At 39.3% G+C, this 21,760-nt stretch overlaps 2 protein-coding genes across 10 annotated transcripts in view; both read left to right on the forward strand.

The window, feature by feature from the left end:
• LOC129440624 (disabled homolog 2) overlaps positions 1–16,223 on the forward strand; it is a 51,759-nt gene extending 35,536 nt beyond the window's left edge. For both annotated transcript variants that reach the window (XM_055200089.2, XM_073861051.1), the window contains exons 5-14: positions 1,436–1,567; positions 1,776–1,859; positions 2,152–2,175; positions 2,265–2,285; positions 4,985–5,047; positions 8,578–9,192; positions 11,045–11,192; positions 12,842–13,342; positions 14,180–14,259; positions 14,364–16,223. In XM_055200089.2, coding sequence (XP_055056064.2) covers positions 1,436–1,567; positions 1,776–1,859; positions 2,152–2,175; positions 2,265–2,285; positions 4,985–5,047; positions 8,578–9,192; positions 11,045–11,192; positions 12,842–13,342; positions 14,180–14,259; positions 14,364–14,432 — 1,737 coding nt within the window. In that variant the 3' untranslated portion in view covers positions 14,433–16,223. The remainder of the gene's footprint in view (positions 1–1,435; positions 1,568–1,775; positions 1,860–2,151; positions 2,176–2,264; positions 2,286–4,984; positions 5,048–8,577; positions 9,193–11,044; positions 11,193–12,841; positions 13,343–14,179; positions 14,260–14,363) is intronic.
• Positions 16,224–18,768: 2,545 nt separating this feature from the next.
• Positions 18,769–21,760, forward strand: part of bdp1 (BDP1 general transcription factor IIIB subunit) — a 30,121-nt gene continuing 27,129 nt past the window's right edge. For 7 of the 8 annotated variants that reach the window (XM_073860467.1, XM_073860463.1, XM_073860469.1 and 4 more), the window contains exons 1-5: positions 18,769–18,902; positions 19,321–19,575; positions 20,652–21,192; positions 21,358–21,464; positions 21,589–21,645. In XM_073860467.1, the coding sequence (XP_073716568.1) occupies positions 19,334–19,575; positions 20,652–21,192; positions 21,358–21,464; positions 21,589–21,645 (947 nt within the window). In that variant the 5' untranslated portion in view covers positions 18,769–18,902; positions 19,321–19,333. The remainder of the gene's footprint in view (positions 18,903–19,320; positions 19,576–20,651; positions 21,193–21,357; positions 21,465–21,588; positions 21,646–21,760) is intronic. The other variant, XM_073860466.1, reaches the window with a different exon arrangement.

Consider the following 21,760-nt stretch of genomic DNA (forward strand, 5'->3'; position numbering starts at 1 on the left):
TCACAATACTTCCAAAATATGTTTTTCCTACTATGGAAGTCAATGGTCACTATCTGCTGTGTGTTTACTATCATTTCTCAAAAATATCTTCTTTTGTGTCCATCAGAAAAAAGAAATTCATACAGGTTTAGAACAACATGAGGATGAGAAAATGATTTTTCATTTTAAGGTGAACTATCCCTTTAAGTGCTTGGTTAGCGAATGGGACTTTAAATTGCACCTTTTTTGTCACCATTTACTTTCGTGGTATGTGCAGAAAAAACATTAGCAAAATACATCCTTTATCATCTTTTGTGGTCTGCAGAAGAAAGAAAATTGTTGCTTGAATGGAATGACAGAACAAAATATAAACTGTACGAGACAAAAAAAAAAACTGTATTAATTGCAGAATAAAAAAAAACTGAAAGTGATCTTTATCTTCAATACTTAAGTTGAGTTGCAGCTTGGATACACATACTGTACAGCTTTGTCTTTTGCAGTACTTTAATTGCTTGCATGTGTCATTATTACACTAGGGTTGCCAACTGTCCCGGATTAGCCAGGATGTTCCGTATTTTAAATTTATTTGTCCCCACATCTTGTTTTTTGACTGCTATGCTGATGTAATCAGTGACTAATACAACAGGCTTGTTCAACTCCACGTGGTGCCACAACCGAGAGATAACATCAAAATCCTGTGAGAGGGATTCAAGAAATCATACGAAATGCTCTCGTGGTACTTTGATGTCATCCACAGTCCTTGCGGCGCAACAAGCAGCAACAGCAGCAGTGCTGATCACGACACTTAATAATGATCTCCGACAGCCCCTTAAGCACAATCAATATACGTTTAAGAGGGTCAAATAATAAATTTATATTTAATTAGGAGATTAGCTATCATTTTGACAAAATGACTTAAATACACTCAGGGCTCCAGACTGCCACTAAATTTGAGAGTGTGCCACTGAATTTTATATCCAGTCGCACATGTGCGACCAGTAAATTTGACCTTTTTTGTGATGTGACACTGAATTTAATACAGCACATTGTACTTTCTGCATCTATCATTAAAGTATTTATTAGTAATACAGTGGAAATTAGTAGAAATTTGAATATTTGGTTAGCATGTTGATTTACAGTATGTGCCCCTAAATTTTCTGGTTGCGCCCCTAAAATTTTCAGTTGGGGGCCACTGTGCTCTTAGGAAAAAGTTAGTCTGGAGCCCTGACACTGTATAAACAAAACCATATCCGCACTGCTGCGACAGGCCACATTTTGTCAAGTATTTTAGAGTGAGAAAGTTGGCAACCCTACATTACATGCAGATTAGAATGACATGAGAGTGAACTTTCCCTTACATCCCTTGTATATACTGTATACAATATATACTTACCAATAACTACATTCTACAATATATTGTTAATGGAAACGGTTTCTTCTGTTTTGACTTCTCCAGGCAACAATACTGGAGCATGCAGTGAATAAGATCTCCTTCATTGCTCGAGATGTTACAGACAGCAGAGCATTTGGCTATGTGTGCGGTGCGGAGGGCCAGCACCAGTTCTTTGCCATTAAAACTGCACAGCAGGTCCACAGAGATTTTATAGAGCAAAGCTCTTTCCTTTTCCACAAACTCATGCCTTAGGCACACAAAGACGCATTCCTATTCTCCACCGTCTCTGTCTTTCTGTAACTCACATTTCCCAAACATCAAACACACATTCTTCACTGCAAACATTCACTCTTAAACATTTCAGAAACATGCTGTTTAACACACTGTTTGTGTTTTCACTCAGGCGGAGCCTCTTGTTATTGACCTGAAGGATCTTTTTCAGTTAATCTTTAATATGAAGCGAAGAGAAGTTGAGGGTTCAAAAAAGGTAAAGATCTCCTGCAAAAATATTTGAATGAATGAATGAATTATTAATGAATAAGTGAATGACAAATTACCAAATATTTTACAGCCTAATACAAGTTATTTAATAATGAAGTTTTTAGAAAAACACGGCTTTACATTTCCTTGACTTTACTTTTTTTTTATAATACATTATTGCATGTCCAACCCTATTGTCTTTTTAGCTCCTTGGCAGCAAGCAGGTTGCAAACATTGTCATCTAGTGTGACATTTATTGCAGTTTTGTTTTGTACTAATCTGATGTTGTTTCTCTCTAGGATGAATCAAATAAACTGATGGAGGTGGGTATTTAAAAATATTCAAATAAATGTTCATTACATACTGCGTTTGCAGAACACAATTATAACTACTGTCAATCTTACCCTTACAGAATGGTGTCAATGACAGAAAAGTAAGTATTTGTTATTTAACCATTTGTCATCCTTTCTGTAAAATCCAGGACAAAGTTTTATAATCTGGCCTTACTCAGTAAAAAAAAATCAAGGTTATATTTTTTACAGAATATTCTTTACATTTATGTAGGTACAAATGACAATCACGAAAAAATAGATTTTACAGGCAGGGTCACATTTTTACTTCTAATGCTGCGTTCACACCAGCCGTGGTAGAAGCATGAAGCATGGGTGATTTCAATGTTAAGTCAATGTAAAGACGCGTTGACGCGCATCTGGAGGTCTCGCGGCACGAATGAGGCATTTAGTGCGGCGGACATGATTCCGCCTCATTCCGCAATGACGTGAATTGAGCGTTGCTGCGGGAAATGCGTGAGTTAAAAAATCTGAACTTTGGCGAAAAAACGTGCCGCGTTAACCAATCAGGAGCTTGCTCTCATAGTGACGTGATTACAGGAAGCGAGCAAAGTCGCAGAAGTCCCTCCCATGACGCGAATTTCCATGTGAATGTCTCGATGACTAGAATTTCATGCCCGCCTTTTACACGCGAATGAAGCGAGTACAATCAAAATGATCAAACGTCCAACTACAAGTGGTAGATGCGAATTTGACGCCTCAAACTCGTCTGGTGTGAACCCACAGTAATGCTGGGTTCACATCAGCTGCGGTAGAGGTGACAAGCATGAGTTATTTAAATGTTAAGTCAATGTAAAGACATGATGACGCATGTGTGGAGGTCTCGCGGCATGAATGAGGCGTGTAGCGTGGCAAACACGATTCCGCCTCTTTCCGCCATGAAGCGAATTGAGAGTTGCTGCGGGAAATGCGTGAGTTAAAAAATCTGAACTTTGGCGGAAAAACGTGCCGCGTTAACCAATTAGGAGCTTGCTGTCGTAGTGACGTGATTACAGGAAGCGAGCAGAGTCGCAGGAGTCCCTCCCATGATCTGAATTTCAGTGTGAATGACTCGATGACTAGAATTTCACACCCGCCTTTTACACGCGAATGAAGCAAGTACACTCAAAATGTTCAAACTACGTGCAGTAGATGCCAATTTGCCACCTCAGACGCGTCTGGTGTGAACCCACATTAATGCTGCATTAACACCAGCCGTGGTAGAGGCGTCAAGCGCAAGTGATTTCAATGTTAAGTAAATGTAAAGATGCGTTGACGCGCGTCTGGAGGTCTCGCGGCATGATTGAGGCGTGTAGCGTGGCAGACGTGATTCTGCCTCATTCCGCCATGACGCGAATTGAGCGTTGCTGTGGGAAATGCGCGAGTTGAAAAATCTGAACTTTGGCGAATAAACATGAAGCATTAACCAATCAGGAGCTTGCTCTCGTAGTGACGTGATTACAGGAAGCATTGCAGAAGTCCATCACATGATGCAAATTTCCGTGTGAATATCTCAATGACTAGAATTTCACGCCCGCCTTTTACACGCGAATGAAGCGAGTACACTCAAAATGTTCAAACGTCCAACTACGAGCGTTAGACGCGAATTTGACGCCTCAAGCGCGTCTGGTGTGAACCCACATTATTGCTGCGTTCACACCAGCCGTGGTAGAGGCGTCAAGCGTAAGTGATGTTAAGTCAATGTAAAGACGCGTTTACACGTGTCTGGATGTCTTGCCGCGCGAATGAGCCGGTTAGCACGGCGCGGTATACGCGAATCCACCTCATTTCTGCGTCTAGTTTGCGCAATTGACGTGAATTGACGCATGGATGACGTGAATTGACGAGCGGATAACGTGAATTGTTGCGCAGATAACGTGAATTGATGCGCGGATGACGCAAATTTATGCTCGGATGGCGCGTTTAGCGCAGCGGTAGACGTGAATCTGCCTCATTCGTGCGTCTAGTTCGCGAGGTTTATGTGAATTGAGGAGTGAATTGACGGGCGAATGACGCAAATTGAGCATTGAAAAATCTGAACTATGGCGTAAAATAACCAATCAGGAGCTTGCTCTAGTAGTGATGTGATTCCAGGAAGCGAGGGGAGTCGCAGAAGCCTAGAATGACTAGAATTTCATACGCGGCTTGCACACGCGAATGAAGCGAGTAAACTCAAAATGTTCAAGCTTCCAACTTTGTGCTAATAGTGCGTTTTTGCCGCCTCTAACGCGTTTGGTGTGAATCCAGCATAAGAATGCAGTGCAATAAATGCAGTCCATGTGTTACCAGGCGCATAGAAACAAATTGAAAAGAGGGGAGGGTGGTCACATTAAAACATAATTGTTGATTGCATCTTTAAAATAGAGAAAAACATTTGTAAACGTGGGATACTTTGGGAAAATGTTGTTGCTATGCACCTGCACAGACTAACCAAATTCCAGCCGAATTGAGAGTCTCAGGGTTCTGTATTTCTGGCCTGGTTTCCTGCACCCTGCTGGGTTTTCTTCGTGTGGTGTTCACAGTCTGTCCACTGTACCGCTCTCCTCAGGGGGCTAAAGCTAATGAAGTTAGCAGACAGGAAATCACTGAGACACATCACATACCAGCTCTGGTCATTCTTACTTCATTCCTTTCACTCGCAGACTGCGTAAAAAGCACAATTCACTTAATTCACCTCACTGGTCATTTCCTTCCATTCATTAGTTTTGGGAGCTCAGTATGAATAGCTTTTCTCTTAGATGTTTTGGGCACTCTAACTCTGTTTGGCTGGAAAAGGCTGGTCACGCTTTGCTTTTTGCAACAGGGTGTCGAACAGCTGGACCTGTTTGGAGACATGTCAACCCCACCAGATTTGAACTCTCCTTCGGTAAGACCTTTTGACAGATTGAGTCAACACAACATGTTTATGTTAAACCAGCTCTAAATATTACTCATACACTTTTGTCAGTCAGAGATGTGATTTTTAATGATTTGTATTTATAGTGACACTCTAGTTTATAACATACTATGTTGTTATTTAGTGTAAAGCACAAAAAGACGTCTTTCATACATTAAACTTGTTTATTAAAACAGCAAAATTATTGTGACTTTTAAAAGAGACTTTACGCTCTATATTCTGCTATAGTCCTTGTTTAGTCTCTAGTTGTGTTCTCACTATGTGCTCGATTGACCTCAAATGAAGAAAATACGATCACGGGGAGCAGAGAGCCTGGGCTCAAGCCAACCAAAATAACAAGCACAAGAAATTCAACAAGGCTTAATTGTAAGCTAAAGAACGGCCCACTAGATTTGCTATTTAGGGCTTTTTTTGAGTCTATAGGGCTACATGTGAACGTGTTATATTTTGGTTTATACAATCATGGTGTTGATGCAGTGTTTGTTCTGTTCTTCTAACTATACACTGCAATGGCTGTGAGAGCTCAATTTCAGGTAATGTCAAGTAAATAATATATCTGTTCACAAGTGTGAAGTTTATTCATCCATTTTTATTTATCCATTATTCAGCAAGTGTTTTGTTGTTGAAAGCATATTGGGGTAATATCTTTTGTAAACACAAACATATTCTGAGCAGCTCTTATACATGCATTGAAAGTGTGTGTGTGTGTGTGGGGGGGGGGTGATATTTGATCCCAAAATCTAATATAATATCAAAAAAGCAAGTAGTACCTTATGCTGAGTAAAACATTACACAAATGAAACAACATGAAGGTAAGAGAATGATTAAATAATTTTTATTTTGGTTGTTAAAGTTAAGTCGTAATCAATCAATCAATTTAAATCATTATATTTTAAAAGGATCATGAACTGGCTTATTTTATGATTTTTTTGCTGTTCTCTGTGGTCCAGTAATAGCATAAGAAAAGTTTTCCCCTAAAAAAAGTAATAAATAGTATGACTACCCTATTTTTAAGCTTCTATTTTAAAACACCCTGTTTTTGTGGGTGTGCCACATAAGACTTGAAAGTAACCGTCCACTGCTATTATAGACCTTTTGTGAGTAGACGTCACTGCAAGCCGTGCGCACAATGTGGTGGCAGAAAAACAGTGGAAATGAATTAAACACGAGTGAAACTGGCAAGATAACCCACTAGAACATGTCTTTTTGTGCTGTTGGGTGTCAGAATAGTAATGCTAAAAAAAGATGGCCTTCATTTTTATATAATAGCGTCGTCGAAGACACCATTTGAAGATAAACATAGGTGTTTATGGTTGTAAGCCCTTAAACGGACAGGCTGGAGTGATGAAATCAGCCAGAATATGAATAATTAGATTAGAAAATAATTAGAAATGATAGAATAAATAGAGTATTGCTTTTATACACTCACCTAAAGGATTATTCGGAACACCTGTTCAATTTCTTATTAATGCAGTTATCTAATCAACCAATCACATGGCAGTTGCTTCAATGCATTTAGGGGTGTGCTCCTGGTCAAGGCAATCTCCTGAACTCCAAACTGAATGTCAGAATGGGAAAGAAAGGTGATTTAAGCAATTTTGAGTGTGACATGATTGTTGGTGCCAGACGGGCCGGTCTGAGTATTTCACAATCTGGTCAGTTACTGGGATTTTCATGCACAACCATTTCTAGGATTTACAAAGAATGGTGTGAAAAGGAAAAAAACATCCAGTAAGTGGCAGTCCTGTGGGCGAAAATGCCTTGTTGATGCTAGAGGTCAGAGGAAAATGGACCGACTGATTCAAGCTGATAGAGCAACTTTGACTGAAATAATCACTCGTTACAACCGAGGTATGCAGCAAAGCATTTGTGAAGCCACAACACGCACAACCTTGAGGCGGGTGGGCTACAACAGCAGAAGATCCCACCGGGTACCACTCATCTGCACTACAAATAGGAAAAAGAGGCTACAATTTGCACAAGCTCAGCAAAATTGTCCAATTTGAAGGCTGGAAAAATGTTGCCTGGTCTGATGAGTCTCAATTTCTGTTGAGACATTCAGATGGTAGAGTCAGAATTTGACGTAAACAGAATGAGAACATGGATCCATCATGCCTTGTTACTACTGTGCAGGCTGGTGGTAGTGGTGTATTGGTGTGGGGGATGTTTTCTTAGCACACTTTAGGCCCCTTAGTGCCAATTGGGCATTGTTTAAATGCCATGGCCTACCTGAGCATTGTTTTTGACCATGTCCATCCCTTTATGACCACCATGCACCCATCCTCTGATGGCTACTTCCAGCAGGATAATGCACCATGTCACAAAGCTCGAATCATTTCAAATTGGTTTCTTGAACATGACAATGAGTTCACTGTACTAAAAGGCCCCCCACAGTCACCAGATCTCAACCCAATAGAGCATCTTTGGGATGTGGTGGAACGGGAGCTTCGTGCCCTGGATGTGCATCCCACAAATCTCCATCAACTGCAAGATGCTATCCTATCAATATAGGCCAACATTTCTAAAGAATGCTTTCAGCACCTTGTTGAATCAATGCCACGTAGAATTAAGGCAGTTCTAAATGTGAAAGGGGGTCAAACACAGTATTAGTATGGTGTTCCTAGTAATCCTTTAGGTGAGTGTATGTACTTTAGCGATTCATACTGTAAAAATAATTGATTTACCAATAAAAAAACAATAAATATACATTACATAAATGCACACATCTCAGTAGCCAAGCCATTTAAACTTTTAATCTATCTAAAAAATAACCATAACATGATGAAAACGCTATAGTAAACATTACACCAAAGGCTAAGAGGGGGAACAGACTTTGACAGAACACCAGATCCATAAACATCACAGTTTAATGCTAAATCACTTCACACCACTACTGCGGAGCTGTCACTTTCTGCCACAAGTTTGGCTCCGCCCACAAAATACATCATCTCTGTTGTTTAGAAACACGCAAAAGGTCTATTCGGTAGGGTTGCATATTTTACTTGCACATTGTAATTATTTAAAGTCTCCCTGGAATTTTATCAGTTAAAACTCATCTTTGAGCATCAAAATAACAGTTTTACATGTCACAGTATGATTGGTTAAATTTTTGTGAAGTTGGAAAATGCGGGAATAAGACTTGTCTCCTGTTTTATGGAGAAAATACTCAGCAATGGTGTTGAATGAAACGTACAGGACATCTTTATAGTCTAACAACCGCTTACCTATCGATCAAGGAGAATTTATATACATGACCCTTTAACTTTTTTTTGCTATGTAAAAAAATGTAAGATGGCAAACAAACATTTCGGGTAAACTATTAAACCATAAACATTCATGGTGTTTGCATTGCACTGCCACTCTCTCTGAAGTTTAATTTACATCATGCATGGCATTTCTTCATATACACAACATTACACATAATAGTACATGACTTTATCATCAGTCAACATATAATTTATTTTTCTCTTTCTTTCTCTCTTTCTCACATGTTCTTCCAGGAGTCTGAGGACATCCTCTTGATGGATCTGTCCACTGAGATAGACAACAATCAAAACTGTGTTAAAGGAAACCCCTTTACTGCTTCTTCTGTCCCCAGAGCCCAATCCAACCTCACGCCTGAGAACCCCTTTTCCTCTCAACCCAACTTCTTCCCCACCCCTATCCATGACCCGTTCAGCGATGACCCATTTTCCAAAACAACTGATCAATCAAACAGGGAAGACCCTGCCATAGCCAACCACACTCCTAATAACTTTTTCAATGGTGGCCCTAAGAATGGTGACTCTGACTACTTGGGCCAGCAGTTTGACCAGATCTCCAACAGGACAGTCATTCAGGCGCTCAGTAATGGTCACTGGCCTTTAGATGGCAGAGTTGTGGATGCGACTGCCTGGACGCACAATACTAACCCAGTTCATGAGCAGAATGGGAATGGTAAGGTGACGCCTAATCCATTTCTGGGAGGTTCTGAGAAGATGCTGCCAGCGCCGAATGGGGTGAAGCATGAGAATGGAAGCATGGGTGAAGCACCTGTCCAACAAGCCAAGGATTCTGTTGTTATAAGCCCTCCTCCACTCAATATGAAAGCTGGGAGGGGAAGAAGGAGTGTGAAGGTGAGCTAACTAACCATACCTGTGATGTTAAGCAACATTATATTACCTCATGCTTTCTAATTTAGCTTTAGAAGTGTAACGCTTTAACATTTTTGCCACAGACCCATGTAAGCTGTTTTTTCATTCAAAATTTTACTTGATGATTTACCCTGTGCATGTTTCTTTAAAGCTGAAGGGTGTAAACATCATGTACCAATTGAGGAGCTCAGATGCAAAAGGCGCTACACAACCCCTCCGTCAATAATGAGATAATGATATTAACCAAATGCTCTGGGTACATATTATACGATCATCAAATACTTTCACTTCAAATCTGTTAATCCCATGCACAGGCCATTACTGGTTTGTTGGAAGAATCCATTAAAGGACAAGTTCGGTATTTTACACATAAAGCCCTGTTTTCAGATTGTTTATGATTAAATAGAACGGTTTTAACGGAAATTTGGACATGTGATGCTGGCCCGAGAATTTTCGGGTGTTTGTTGTGTTACCCCCTATCTCTGCAGTGGGTGTGTAGGTGCGCTGGAGCAGTCCTTCCTGAAATGCATTGAACTTTCGTTTGGAAGGACGTGGGGCTCGCCGAGTGGTCGGGGGTGTTCACTGGTATGCTCACACAAAAATCGCTGCAAAAGATGCTTTCCAACAGGTTTTATCGTAGTTTTTGTCCAACTCCATTGACTTGTATTAGATGTGCTGTGAGGTACGGTATTACTCCGCCGCCAGGAACGTTGTTTGTATTCTTGCAATTGGCAAAGGTGGATTATGGCAACCAACTGCGCTGGAGTGTCTATTATTTAAGCTCTCAACGGAAGAATGTACTGGTGTGAGGCGTTTGGAAAAATACATCCACAAGTTTACAACAAATGCTAAAACACCTGTTAGAAAGCAAAAAGCGATTTTTGTGTGAGCATATCAGTACACACCTGACCACTCGATGAGTTTTACGTCTTTGTAAACAAAAGTTTAATGCATTTTGGGAAGGATTGTTCCAGTGCACCTGTGCACCCATTGTAGAGGTGGGAGGTGATGCAACAAACACCCAAAAATTCTCGGGCCAGCATCATATTTCCAAACTTCAGTCAAACCCGTTCTATTTTATCATAAACATCTAAAAACAGGGCTTTAAGTGTAAAATGCCGAACTTGTCCTTTAAGAGTCTGATAAAAAAAATGCTAATTTACAAGAAAACATGTCAAACGCACTGTCAGGGTTTTTTGCATCTGAGCTCTTTCATTTTTTATTCAATTCCATCTTAATATATAGAGAAATGTATATATCAAGCATTTTGACCAGCCCAATTGTAATGTGAGTTAAAGGCGGGGTGCATGATCTCTAAAAGCCAATGTTGACATTTGAAATAACTTAAACAAACATGCCCCTACCCCAATAAAATCTGGATCTTCTTTTGATAGACCCGCCCCACACATACGCAACCCAGGCAACAATGTCAGTTAGTAGACACGCCCCTTACTGCTGATTAGCTACAAGTGTGTTTTGGTACTCAGCCCGACTTCCTTTTCCAAAGCGTTTCTCAAAAATCGTGCACCCTGCCATTAAGGAAAGAAACTGTTTTCCTGAAAAGACTATGTTTGAAAACATTATTTAGCAAAATTATATACTTCAGCTTTGAGCTTTCTGATAAGAATCATGTTTATCTAACACCACCTCATGATCTTGTAACAATGTTTGCCTCAATTTTTAATGCTTCAGTGATTTGTACTTAAAAGGTAAGGATTGATTTGCTAATGACTTTCCAGTCACATAACGTTTATATATTAAATAGGTACTTCTGTGGTGATAAAGGCCATACTTCATTTTACAGAAATGATCATGCTTTTTTCATTTTCTCTAGTCCCCCTCAAATGAAAAAGTTGGGACAGATCTGTTTGCTTCACGGAACCAATCAGAATCCCCGTCACCTCAACCTGAGAACGGCCTTGTCAACCCTGTCAATCTGTTCAACAAGAGCCCCGTCTCCAATGACACAATCACAGCTCTTGGTAAGACAGCTGAGAGAGGAAATAAATCATTTGGCATTTGTGAGTTTCTAGGACCCTGAAATGCCTTTCAAAATGTCAATGCGTTTCTTTGAAGCGAATATTTTCGCTTAGAATTGAGGTTAAGCTTGAATACATTATGTTCATACATTTAAGGTTTGTTTGATAAGTGGTTGAGATTAATATTTTTATGCTTTTTAAGAAATGATTTTTGTATTCTTAGAGCTAAAGCATTTTAATGTTTCATGCATTTTGGTGATAAAATGTCAAACAGGAATGCTAATTAAGTGCTTCTTCCCAATATGTAACATTATATAACATATACTCACCTAAAGGATTATTAGGAACACATGTTCAATTTCTCATTAATGCAATTATATAATCAACCAATCACATGGCAGTTGCTTCAATGCATTTGGGGGTGTGGTCCAAGTCAAGACAATCTCCTGAACCCCAAACTGAATGTCAGAATGGGAAAGAGAGGTGATTTAAGCAATTTTGAGTGTGACATGATTGTTGGTGCCGGTCTGAGTATTTCACAATCTGGTCAGTTACTGGGATTTTCACGCATAACCATTTCTAGGGTTTACAAAGAATGGTGTGAAAAGGGAAAAACATCCAGTATGCGGCAGTCCTGTGGGCGAAAATGTTGATGCTAGAGGTCAGAGGAGAATGGGCTGACTGATTCAAGCTGAAAGAAGAGCAACTTTGACTGAAATAACCACTCGTTACAACCGAGGTATGCAGCAAAGCATTTGTGAAGCCACAACACGCACAACCTTGAGGCGGATGGGCTACAACAGCAGAAGACCCCACTGGGTATCACTCATCTCCACTACAAATAGGACAAAGAGGCTACAATTTGCACAAGCTCACCAAAATTGGACAGTTGAAGACTAAAAAAAGGTTGCCTGGTCTGATGAGTCTCGATTTCTGTTGAGACATTCAGATTGTAGAGTCAGAATTTGGCATAAACAGAATGAGAACATGGATCCATCATGCCTTGTTACCACTGTGCAGGCTGTTGGTGGTGGTGTAATGGTGTGGGGATGTTTTCTTGGCACACTTTAGACCCTTAGTGACAATTGGGCATCGTTTAAATGCCACGGCCTACCTAAGCATTGTTTTTGACCATGTCCATCCCTTTATGACCACCATGTACCCATCTTCTGAAGGCTACTTCCAGCAGGATAATGCACCATGTCACAAAGCTCGAATCATTTCAAATTGGTTTCTTGAACATGACAATGAGTTCACTGTACTAATATGGCCCCCACAGTCACCAGATCTTAACCCAATAAAGCATCTTTGGGATGTGGTGGAACGGGTTTGTGCCCTGGATGTGCATCCCACAGATCTCCATCAACTGCAAGATGCTATCCTATCAATATGGGCCAACATTTCTAAAGAATGCTTTCAGCACCTTGTTGAATCAATGCCACGTAGAATTAAGGCAGTTCTGAAGGCGAAAGGGCGTCAAACACAGTATTAGTATAATGTTCTAATAATCCTTTAGGTAAGTGTATATTAGGGCTGTCAAAAGATTAATCACGATTAATCGCATACAAAATAATTGTTTTTGCATAATATATGTGTGTGCACTGTTTGAAATTATTAAATATAACATTATCAACACTTTGTCTTTTCTACAGAAGGGTTGTCTCTACAACCTGCACTCTCCAATCCTGTGGCATCTCCATGGAATCAGCCCCTCACTTCCATGTTTCCCTGCACAAACAATGTCTCTCAGTCTTTTCCACAAACACCAATCTTCTCTAATTCTTCTGCGCCTCCCTGGGGAACCGCTCCAGGAGTTTTTGGAACCTCCACCCCTACCCAGCAGCTTCCATCATGGAATACCACCTCAGTTACCAATGGATCAAATGGATCCTGGACCCAGCATACAACCTTGGGGAACCCCTTCCAGACTGGCATACTTACATCAACTGGAAGTCTATTGCCTGATGGACAACAAAGCTCTAGTCCCCCTCCACAAGTCCCACCTCGAGGAGTAGTCACCAAAGAAGCTCCAAAGGTGGACAGTAATGCTTTTGTTGACCTGGATCCTCTAGGAGAAAAGGAGAAGAGAGACATCAAGGACATGTTTAAGAATTTCCAGATGGCTAAGCCACCTAATGTGCCAGCCAGGAAAGGTATCTATGAAGCATATATGTGACCCTGGACAACAAAACAAGTTATATGTTGCACAGGTACAGTACTGTGCAAAAGTCTTACCCCGGATTTCCACCGACTGCGGAACGGCGGCGGAGTCAATCGGTTTCCATTCAAGTCAATGTGTGTATTTCCACTGACTGCGTTCCTAATCCGTCACAGCTCCGGCCATCCGCAGCGCTCCGGAACAAATACGCAGAGGTTCTATTTTTGACGGATACCGAACAGCTCCGCAGGGCTGAGCCATGACTATATCGCGTAATCATACCTGAATTCGCGAGATCTCGTGTTGTGATCTGGGCTGGTCCAGCAAAACGTCATAATTTAACATCATAATGAGCGGAGACAGTACTAGATATCGCGCGATCATCACATGAATTTGCGAGACCTCATGGGTCCTCGTCACTTCAGCACGCAGCCGCTCTGCAACAAATACGGAACTGGTGGGTATTGGCGGAGTGCGGAGCCGTAACGCAGCGGAGCCGATCTGCAGCCGCAGTTGGTGGAAATCAGGGGTTAGGCTTTAAATGCGATTTTCTCAATATTTAGAATTTTTAGCCACAGATTACAGATTTCAAATCGTATCACAGCTAAATATTGTCCTATCTTAACAAACCATACATCAAATGAAAGCTTATTTGTTTAGCTTTCGGATGGATGGGGTAAAAATCTCAATTTCAAAAAATGACCCATACGACTGGTTTTGTGGTCCAGGGTCACATATTCCCAATACTTTAATTAAAGTTTTAAATTGATTGATTATGATAAGCAACTTTACAATTTTAATATTTGAACTGATATTTTGTTTATCCCCACAGAGCAATTGAAGGTAGGAGGTCAGAACCCATTTGACAGTTCCTTTGGAAAAGATCTGTTTGGCACAACTGTACTCACCACTGTACGTATAGTATGTTCCCATCATCCTCACAAGCCATTATGAAACATTTCATGATACAACATTATTTTTATATTTTGATTTTCTTTGTTCTTTGGCCTTTACAGAGTGCTCCTCCCATCACGGCAGTGGGATTAGACTCTTTCCAAGCTCCGTTTGGAAACCCATTCGCGTGATAGCCACCTTGATAAGCCCATAGGGTCCAAGTAAGGATCAAACTAAATTTTTTAAAGAAGATCCCTGATGTTTTTTTACAGCTTTATGTTTTGTTGAGCTATTTTTGCATGGATACAGGAGCTTCATGGATACTTCATTTTAAAGTAGCATTCCCAATAAAGTGCATCTTGATCAAGAGCAGGTCTCTTAGCTCTGTACTCGCATCCATCCGTCTGGTCCCCTTTCCTTTTATCAGCCATATACTTGGATTCATGTAGTGGAGTGTAATGGACACTCTGAAAATAAACCATCACTCAGCGCTGGCTTCATGTTAAAACTGTTTATCATAAACAGTTGCACATTCTGAAAAGAACAAAAATGTCTTTAATGACAGCATGGGTGAGAGCAGTTTTGTTCTCTCTCCCTAAAATGCACTCAAAGAAATGTGCATTTATGTGTATGATGTATTCTGCATAAGCAGACAATGCATTGATGTCTTGTTTGAACACCTTTTTTGCCTTAATTGTAGTGTTTTGTTTGAATTTAAATGTTTACTTCTCAATTTCCTACATTTATCAAAGCTTTAGGATGTGAGTGGTCACAAAGTAACTTTCACAAACGTTTCTATGACTTACAACTGAGGTATAAACTGTATCAGATTGAGATTTGTTTTTTTATATTGCTTTTGTTGAATGTTTGTCACAGATTATGTCAAAGTCCAAACACAAGCTGATCTAATGGCCTGCAAAGAGACAATGTACTGTATATAATATGTGTAGGAATGCTATGATGTAATAACTGTGCAATCTACAGCTAATGATTTGCTTGATAATGATATATGATACATACTGAAGTGACCTGTTCATTATGAAAGAACCTGGTTAATTACACAGCAATCAACCTGTATTTAATATTTTCCATGATCCGTGATGTTTTTCCTTGCTCTTTATTCCATTATTTGTGAGGTGGTGAACTTGAAGCATTTACTTATACAGTATGTAAGGTTGTTAAGTTAAAAGTTCTCTGCTTTTATTTAGTCTTTACGTTTTATTTCAGGAATGATCCTCGGTTGCTCCATTGGCATGTTGTCAGTGGTTGTCAGCTATAGACGTTCTCAGCAGTAACAACATAAACAAACGGCTTTCGTGGAACAAACGTAACTTCCGGTAAACTTCCGCAAAGAAGTCTCCCCTCATCTTTAGGAAACCAAAACATGTTGTATTTGTTTCAGAGTTTAGTTTAGCCATAAGCCAGAGCATTAAACAAACAGACACCGGAAGTTAAGTTTCGCTCAGACGCGCAACCGCAACAATGTGCGTGTGTACGATAAAAACGTCTTTAAACACATGAAAAACAGTATAATGATTTCTGTATTAAACACACAAATGCTACATCCTGGGGTTTAGGTGATGCTGTGTAATTTTATGTTATACATGATCATCAAAAGTCTTTCAGGTAATACCTGTTATAAAATGTCGATGTCTCTATCAAGAGCATTGACATTTTTTTGTTTTCATAGTAGGCAAACATATGGTTTTGTGAGGCTAAACAGTGTAAACCTTGAAAGATCACTGAATGTGTGTACTGTACTGGATGTTGTGAATTATATGTGTGTACATATATAAATATCTATCTGCTCTGTTATGCACTATGCCATCTCTACCTTGCGTTAAGGTGTTTAAATTGTAGTCACTGCAATAAACTGGAATTGTAGTTAAATAGATTCAGAATTGTCCTATTTATCTTTTACAAGCTTTGTATTCAAGACCAGTTAGGTCTACTTCACAATAAAGTGATGACTGGTTTAATGATTTGGTTCTTACATGTCCCGTGTATTTCTTTTTATTCTGAACACTAACACAAGGGCACAAGTTTGGTTTCCATGTACCCTAACTGAAGCAATACAATTAAATATGTTTTGTAATGAAATATTAAAGGGAGGGTTCACAAAAAATGGCATAATTTACTAAACTGGTATGAGTTTCTTTATTGTGTTGAACACAAAAGAAGATATTTTGATAAATGACGGTAACCATACAGCTGCCGGTACCCATTAGGCAAAAACAAATACTATGGAAGTCAATGGGTACCATCAACTGTGTGCATAACTTAATTTATTAAAATATCTTCTTTTATGTTTAAAGGATTAGTCCATTTTCTTAACAGATAATTTACTCACCACCATGTCATCCAAAATGTTGATGTCTTTGTTCAGTCGAGAAGAAATTAGGTTTTTTGAGGAAAACATTCCAGGATTTTTCTCATTTTAATGGACCCCAACACTTAACAGTTTTTTTGAACAAAGTTTCAAAGGACTCTAAACGATCCCAAACTAGGCATAAGGGTCTTACCTAGCGAAACCATTGTCATTTTTAACAAGAAAATAAAAAATATGCACTTTTAAACTACAACTTCTCGTCTATCTCCGGTCCTGTGACGCGCCAGCACGACCTTACGTTATTTGCATGATGCCGTGAAAAGGTCACGTGTTACATATATGAAACGCACATTTGCGGATCATTTTAAACAATAGACACAAAGACATTAATTAGTATCATTCGACATACAACAACGTCGGAACGGTCCTCTTTCTCCACACTTGTAAACACTGGGGCGTAGTTTCGCATACGTCATCCGTAACCGTTTCGGCGTGATGACGTATTACGTGTGGTCGCGCTGGGCGTCACATGACCGGAGATTGATGAAAAGTTGTAGTTTAAAAGTGCATATTTTTTATTTTTCTTGTCAAAAATGACAATCGTTTCGCTAGATAAGACCCTTATGCCTTGTTTGGGATCGTTTTCAGTTCTTTGAAACTCTGTTGAAACTGCAATTTTAAACTGCATTAAAACTGTTACGTGTTGGGGTCCATTAGAGGTGCAGTGTGTAATTTTTAAAAGGATCTCTTGACAGAAATGCAAAAAATATCCAAAACTATATTATCAGGGGTGTATAAAGACCTTTTCATAATGAACTGCTACGTTTTTATAACCTTAGAATGAGACGTTTTTATCTACATCCACACAGGGTCCCCTTACGTGGAAGTCGCCATTTTGTGCCGCCATGTTTCTACAGAAGCCCTTAACGGACAAACTTTTTTTACTAAGTTGCCTCCGTCAATGACCTTTTTTTTGGTGGTGGCTGCCATAGTTTCTCTATGCGTTTCAAAAGTGAAGGAAGAGCAGTGGACTGAGCAATTGGTTGCAATTGGCAACCTCACCACTAGATGCCCCTAAAATGTACACACTGCACCTTTAAAGTCCATTAAAATGAGAAAAATCTTGGAATGTTTTCCTCAAAAAACATAATTTCTTCTCGACTGAACAAAGAAAGACATCAACATTTTGGATGACATGGTGGTGAGTAAATTATCTGGATTTTTTTTAGAAAATTGACTAATCCTTTAATAGAATAAAGAAACTTATACAGGTTTAGTACAACACAAAGGTGAGTAAATAATGACAAATTTTTCATTTTTGGGTGAATTATTCCTGCACAGTACTGCACAGTAAGTAGGCTATATATACTGCATACTATCTATTATTAAATGTTAATTCAGATAATATCTCAGAAATAAAACTGGTTGTTTATCCATTTTGTTTAAAGATATCTTAATCTAATTATAATAATGAAATGAAATGAAATAATATAACAGTAATAAGGAATTTTTCCAGCATTGAATGTAATTAATGTAAAGTCATACCTATATTAAAAAATATCATTCATGCAGAACATTTGCATAGGCCAAGTGGTTCTCAAACAGGGGGGGGGGGCGAAATTGTGCCGGGGGCCTAGTTTTATGACATTTTATAATATACTTTATCATAAATTCTGTGTAATTAAACCTCAGAAAAATAAGGCTACTAACCAACATCCCTACATTGTGTACTTTAATGTTTTGTTTAATTCAAGAACTTAATTCATTTAAGTTTTAGAATGTTATGTCTTACATTTTCTTTGGGGGGAGGGGCACAAATGGATGCACCATACGGGGCCACAGCCACACAGTCAAAAAGTTTGAGAACCACTGGCTAGTGTTCAAAAATAGTAACAGCAGCAGTAGCCTATACAATCCAAATATAGTCACTGAGAACTATGAATGTTACCTATGAAATCTCTTTATTAATTTAAACACTAAACCAAATTAATCAAAGAAACGTGTTACAGTCATTCTTATGAACTGTTATTTATCAGCTTGAGCTGTCTACATTAACGTGTTGCTCCACGTGCTTACTACCAATCACAGCTGACTTTTTGAAGTTGCTGGGAAGTGAAGTTTATTAGCTTGTTTGACGTGACTAACGGCAGCTCTGGTAGAACTACAATACCCACAATGCCGTTCGTTTAAAGCGCTGACTCAAGAGCGGCGTGCAGTTCACACACCGGCCGGTCTGAAGTATACTTACTGCAGTGGTACCATGCGGCAGGCATAAACACAACTTTAAACTTCCCAATCACAGTGAAAGGGTTACAAACGCGTTGGAAGTAAAGTAAGACAAGATACTTATCTGTTGTCATTACGTGTTTACCGTTTTATCGCTTGGAATTTCTGTAACAGCAGCCAATAGGAAATCAATGTAGACAGCCGGACAGTAGCATGCATGCATTTGAGGCGCCTGTCGAGTTTATGGTAAAATGAGATTTTTAGTTAGCTTAACGACCAAAATGTTGGCAGGACTGTCCTTATTAATAAATACATTATACACCTTCAGCCAACACCCAAGTGATGATATTAAAACCACATTATAAAGTTAAAATACACAGATGATCTGTTCTGCTGTAACTGTCAAATTGCATTTTGTGAGGTGGTGTAATGGTCGTAGTTATTCCTAGCCCAACTTTTAGTCACGTGACCTTCACCCATACGTTCTTTCATTCCAGTTTATGTGTATTTTGATTTTACCACAGTTTCAAAAGGAGGATGCGCAGATCAAGGATTAGTATTAAGCCCAATGTCAGGCCAGGGGGTCGAGCTGTGGGCCCTACAGCAGAAAACAAGACTTCACAAGAGTCTGTTGACAACACCCAACAAACCATTAAAGGGGAGCAAATAGACAGACCACCACCCTCTACACAGTCACACCTGGATGTGATAGAGCCTGCTGTGTCTAAAGAAAATGGAAATGTTCTCAGCTGTCTCTCAGAGAAAACATCTGTTAACACGTAAGCACACTGGCTTGACTTATTATATGGATTGAGTTAATATGGCAGCTTATTATTATTTATTAATTTAGGCTACTTATGTTGTTGCTGTTGTTGTTGGATCTCATTTTTTTACTTCAGCCCCCCACCCACACACACCCACACACTGTACAAAACAATATTCGAATCCATCGCTTATAATTTCTTTGTTTTAAATAAACCCCCTATTTAGCATTGTACAGTGTTTTTTTTTTTGGTCTTTTAAATAATTTTATGTAACCTTAAGGGCCCTTTGCAAATCTTTTGATGCCCCCAATGGACCCTGGCCGCCTTGTTGAGAGACAAGGGGGCTGTGGAAGATTCAGGTCATTTTTGTAAACTTCAGAACGTTTGTTGGTGTCACGGTGCAATGTATGAGAGAGGAAGGGATTGTTTTTGCTTTTGTGCATTGAATGACTGCCAGAAGTTAATTTACAAAGTGCATAACCTGGCTGCATAGATACCAGGTTCCTAGAAAATTAGCAGTAAGATCTGTTAAAACTGTGATAATGTTGAGAAGATTGGCCAGATGATATCTAAAGTTTCATAAAACACTAAGCTATAGAGGGTATGCATGTGACGTCACCTTCGGCGAAAGTGACTGCGGTTACGCCCACTGAGTGGCAAAAGACAGAGCGGCAGCATTTGTGTACAGTGTGAAATGAGCAATTTTAATGTAATTAGGTATTAAATAAATTTTAATATGCAATATTAAAGAATACACAGTATGATTCTATGCTTTAGAATGTAGTAAAGTAAATTCTTTCCCAAGACAAACACCCTAATAAAGCACAGATGCTTGGAAAATGTAACTAATGTAACTAAGTATTGTCCAGCTCTGCTATCAAGTCCAACTAAATTTAATTTAAGCTGATAATAGTCAATTTTACTGGCATTTTCGCAGCAGCCGCTATGAAAACCAGCCGTTTTGTCGAACGTTTGCCACTCAACAGGGCGTGCTCCAGTGTGGAAAAATGACGTCAATGCATACCCTCTATAGAAAGCATGAGATATAAACATCTCATATTCAGTTGTTGGGCTTATTTGATCATTTGCAGGGATGATAGAGTGCCATCTAGTGCCAGCACACCTGCAGCTCCAGCACCTCAGAGGAGAAATAGGATTTCTGCCACACCAAACCTAACCAGACCCAAAATCCATTCTGTTCCCCGTTCATCCACTGGCAAAGCTGCTGCTTCTCCATCAGTGCCATCCAAGTCTTCTCCTGAAACATCTACCCCACCTGCTATCAGCAAAGATGATTCTCAAAACTCTACATTCTCAGATTCCACCAATAAACAAACTACTTCAACATCTTCCCCATGTCTTCCATCTGGTTGCCATGAGCCTTATGTCAAGAAAACATCTGTACCAGAATTTCCATCTTCTATAAAACCTCAACAAGAGGTTCAAACTCCCCCAAAAAACCCAAATGAGGATTCTGGGACCCAGGAAAGTTGCTCTCCATATGTAAAGTTGTCACGTTGTGATGGACCAGGTTCTCCCCTGAAGAACTCGGATATGTCAGACAAGCAGCGGGTCTTAAGAGCCCTCAAACTGAAGGAACTAAGGAAGCTGGAGACCAGGAAAGAAAGAACGGTAAGCAGTTGAACAATAAACTAAATGCTAATGTTAAAAATCGGTTTACTTGTACCAATCCCAAATGACTTTCTTTTAAGGAAGATGTTGACAGAAAAAAGTTAATGGTGAAGTCAAACTATTAAATTCTTATGATATGCAAACTTGTTTTTGCCTACTCCAAAGAAGAGGAAAAGTGGACGGCATTCATCCGAGTATAGCGAAGAAGTGGATCGTAGCAAAATGACCCTTGCTGATTATATTTATTATCTACCAGAAACAAATCCTATGAGGTGAGTAAAAAACATTTACCCTACATTATGAATTATTATAATAATAATAACCTAAAATATATTTTATGAATATCGTTATATTAAAGAAGTGTATTTAATGAATTGAATGCAACTAAATAAACAGGTCCTCCCTTTCCACGGACCAGACTCCAGCAGAGACCATTGTACCGCCCTCACCCAAGTAAGTAAAATAAGTAAAGTATTGTATTACTATATTTATGGTATATTCAAACATGTATATCTGATTTTAGAGAGTGCTCTGTAACACTGACAAGTTAATAAACAGCAATAAATGG

The sequence above is a fragment of the Misgurnus anguillicaudatus genome, chromosome 22 (assembly GCF_027580225.2).
Source record: "Misgurnus anguillicaudatus chromosome 22, ASM2758022v2, whole genome shotgun sequence".
Classification (NCBI taxonomy): domain Eukaryota; kingdom Metazoa; phylum Chordata; class Actinopteri; order Cypriniformes; family Cobitidae; genus Misgurnus; species Misgurnus anguillicaudatus.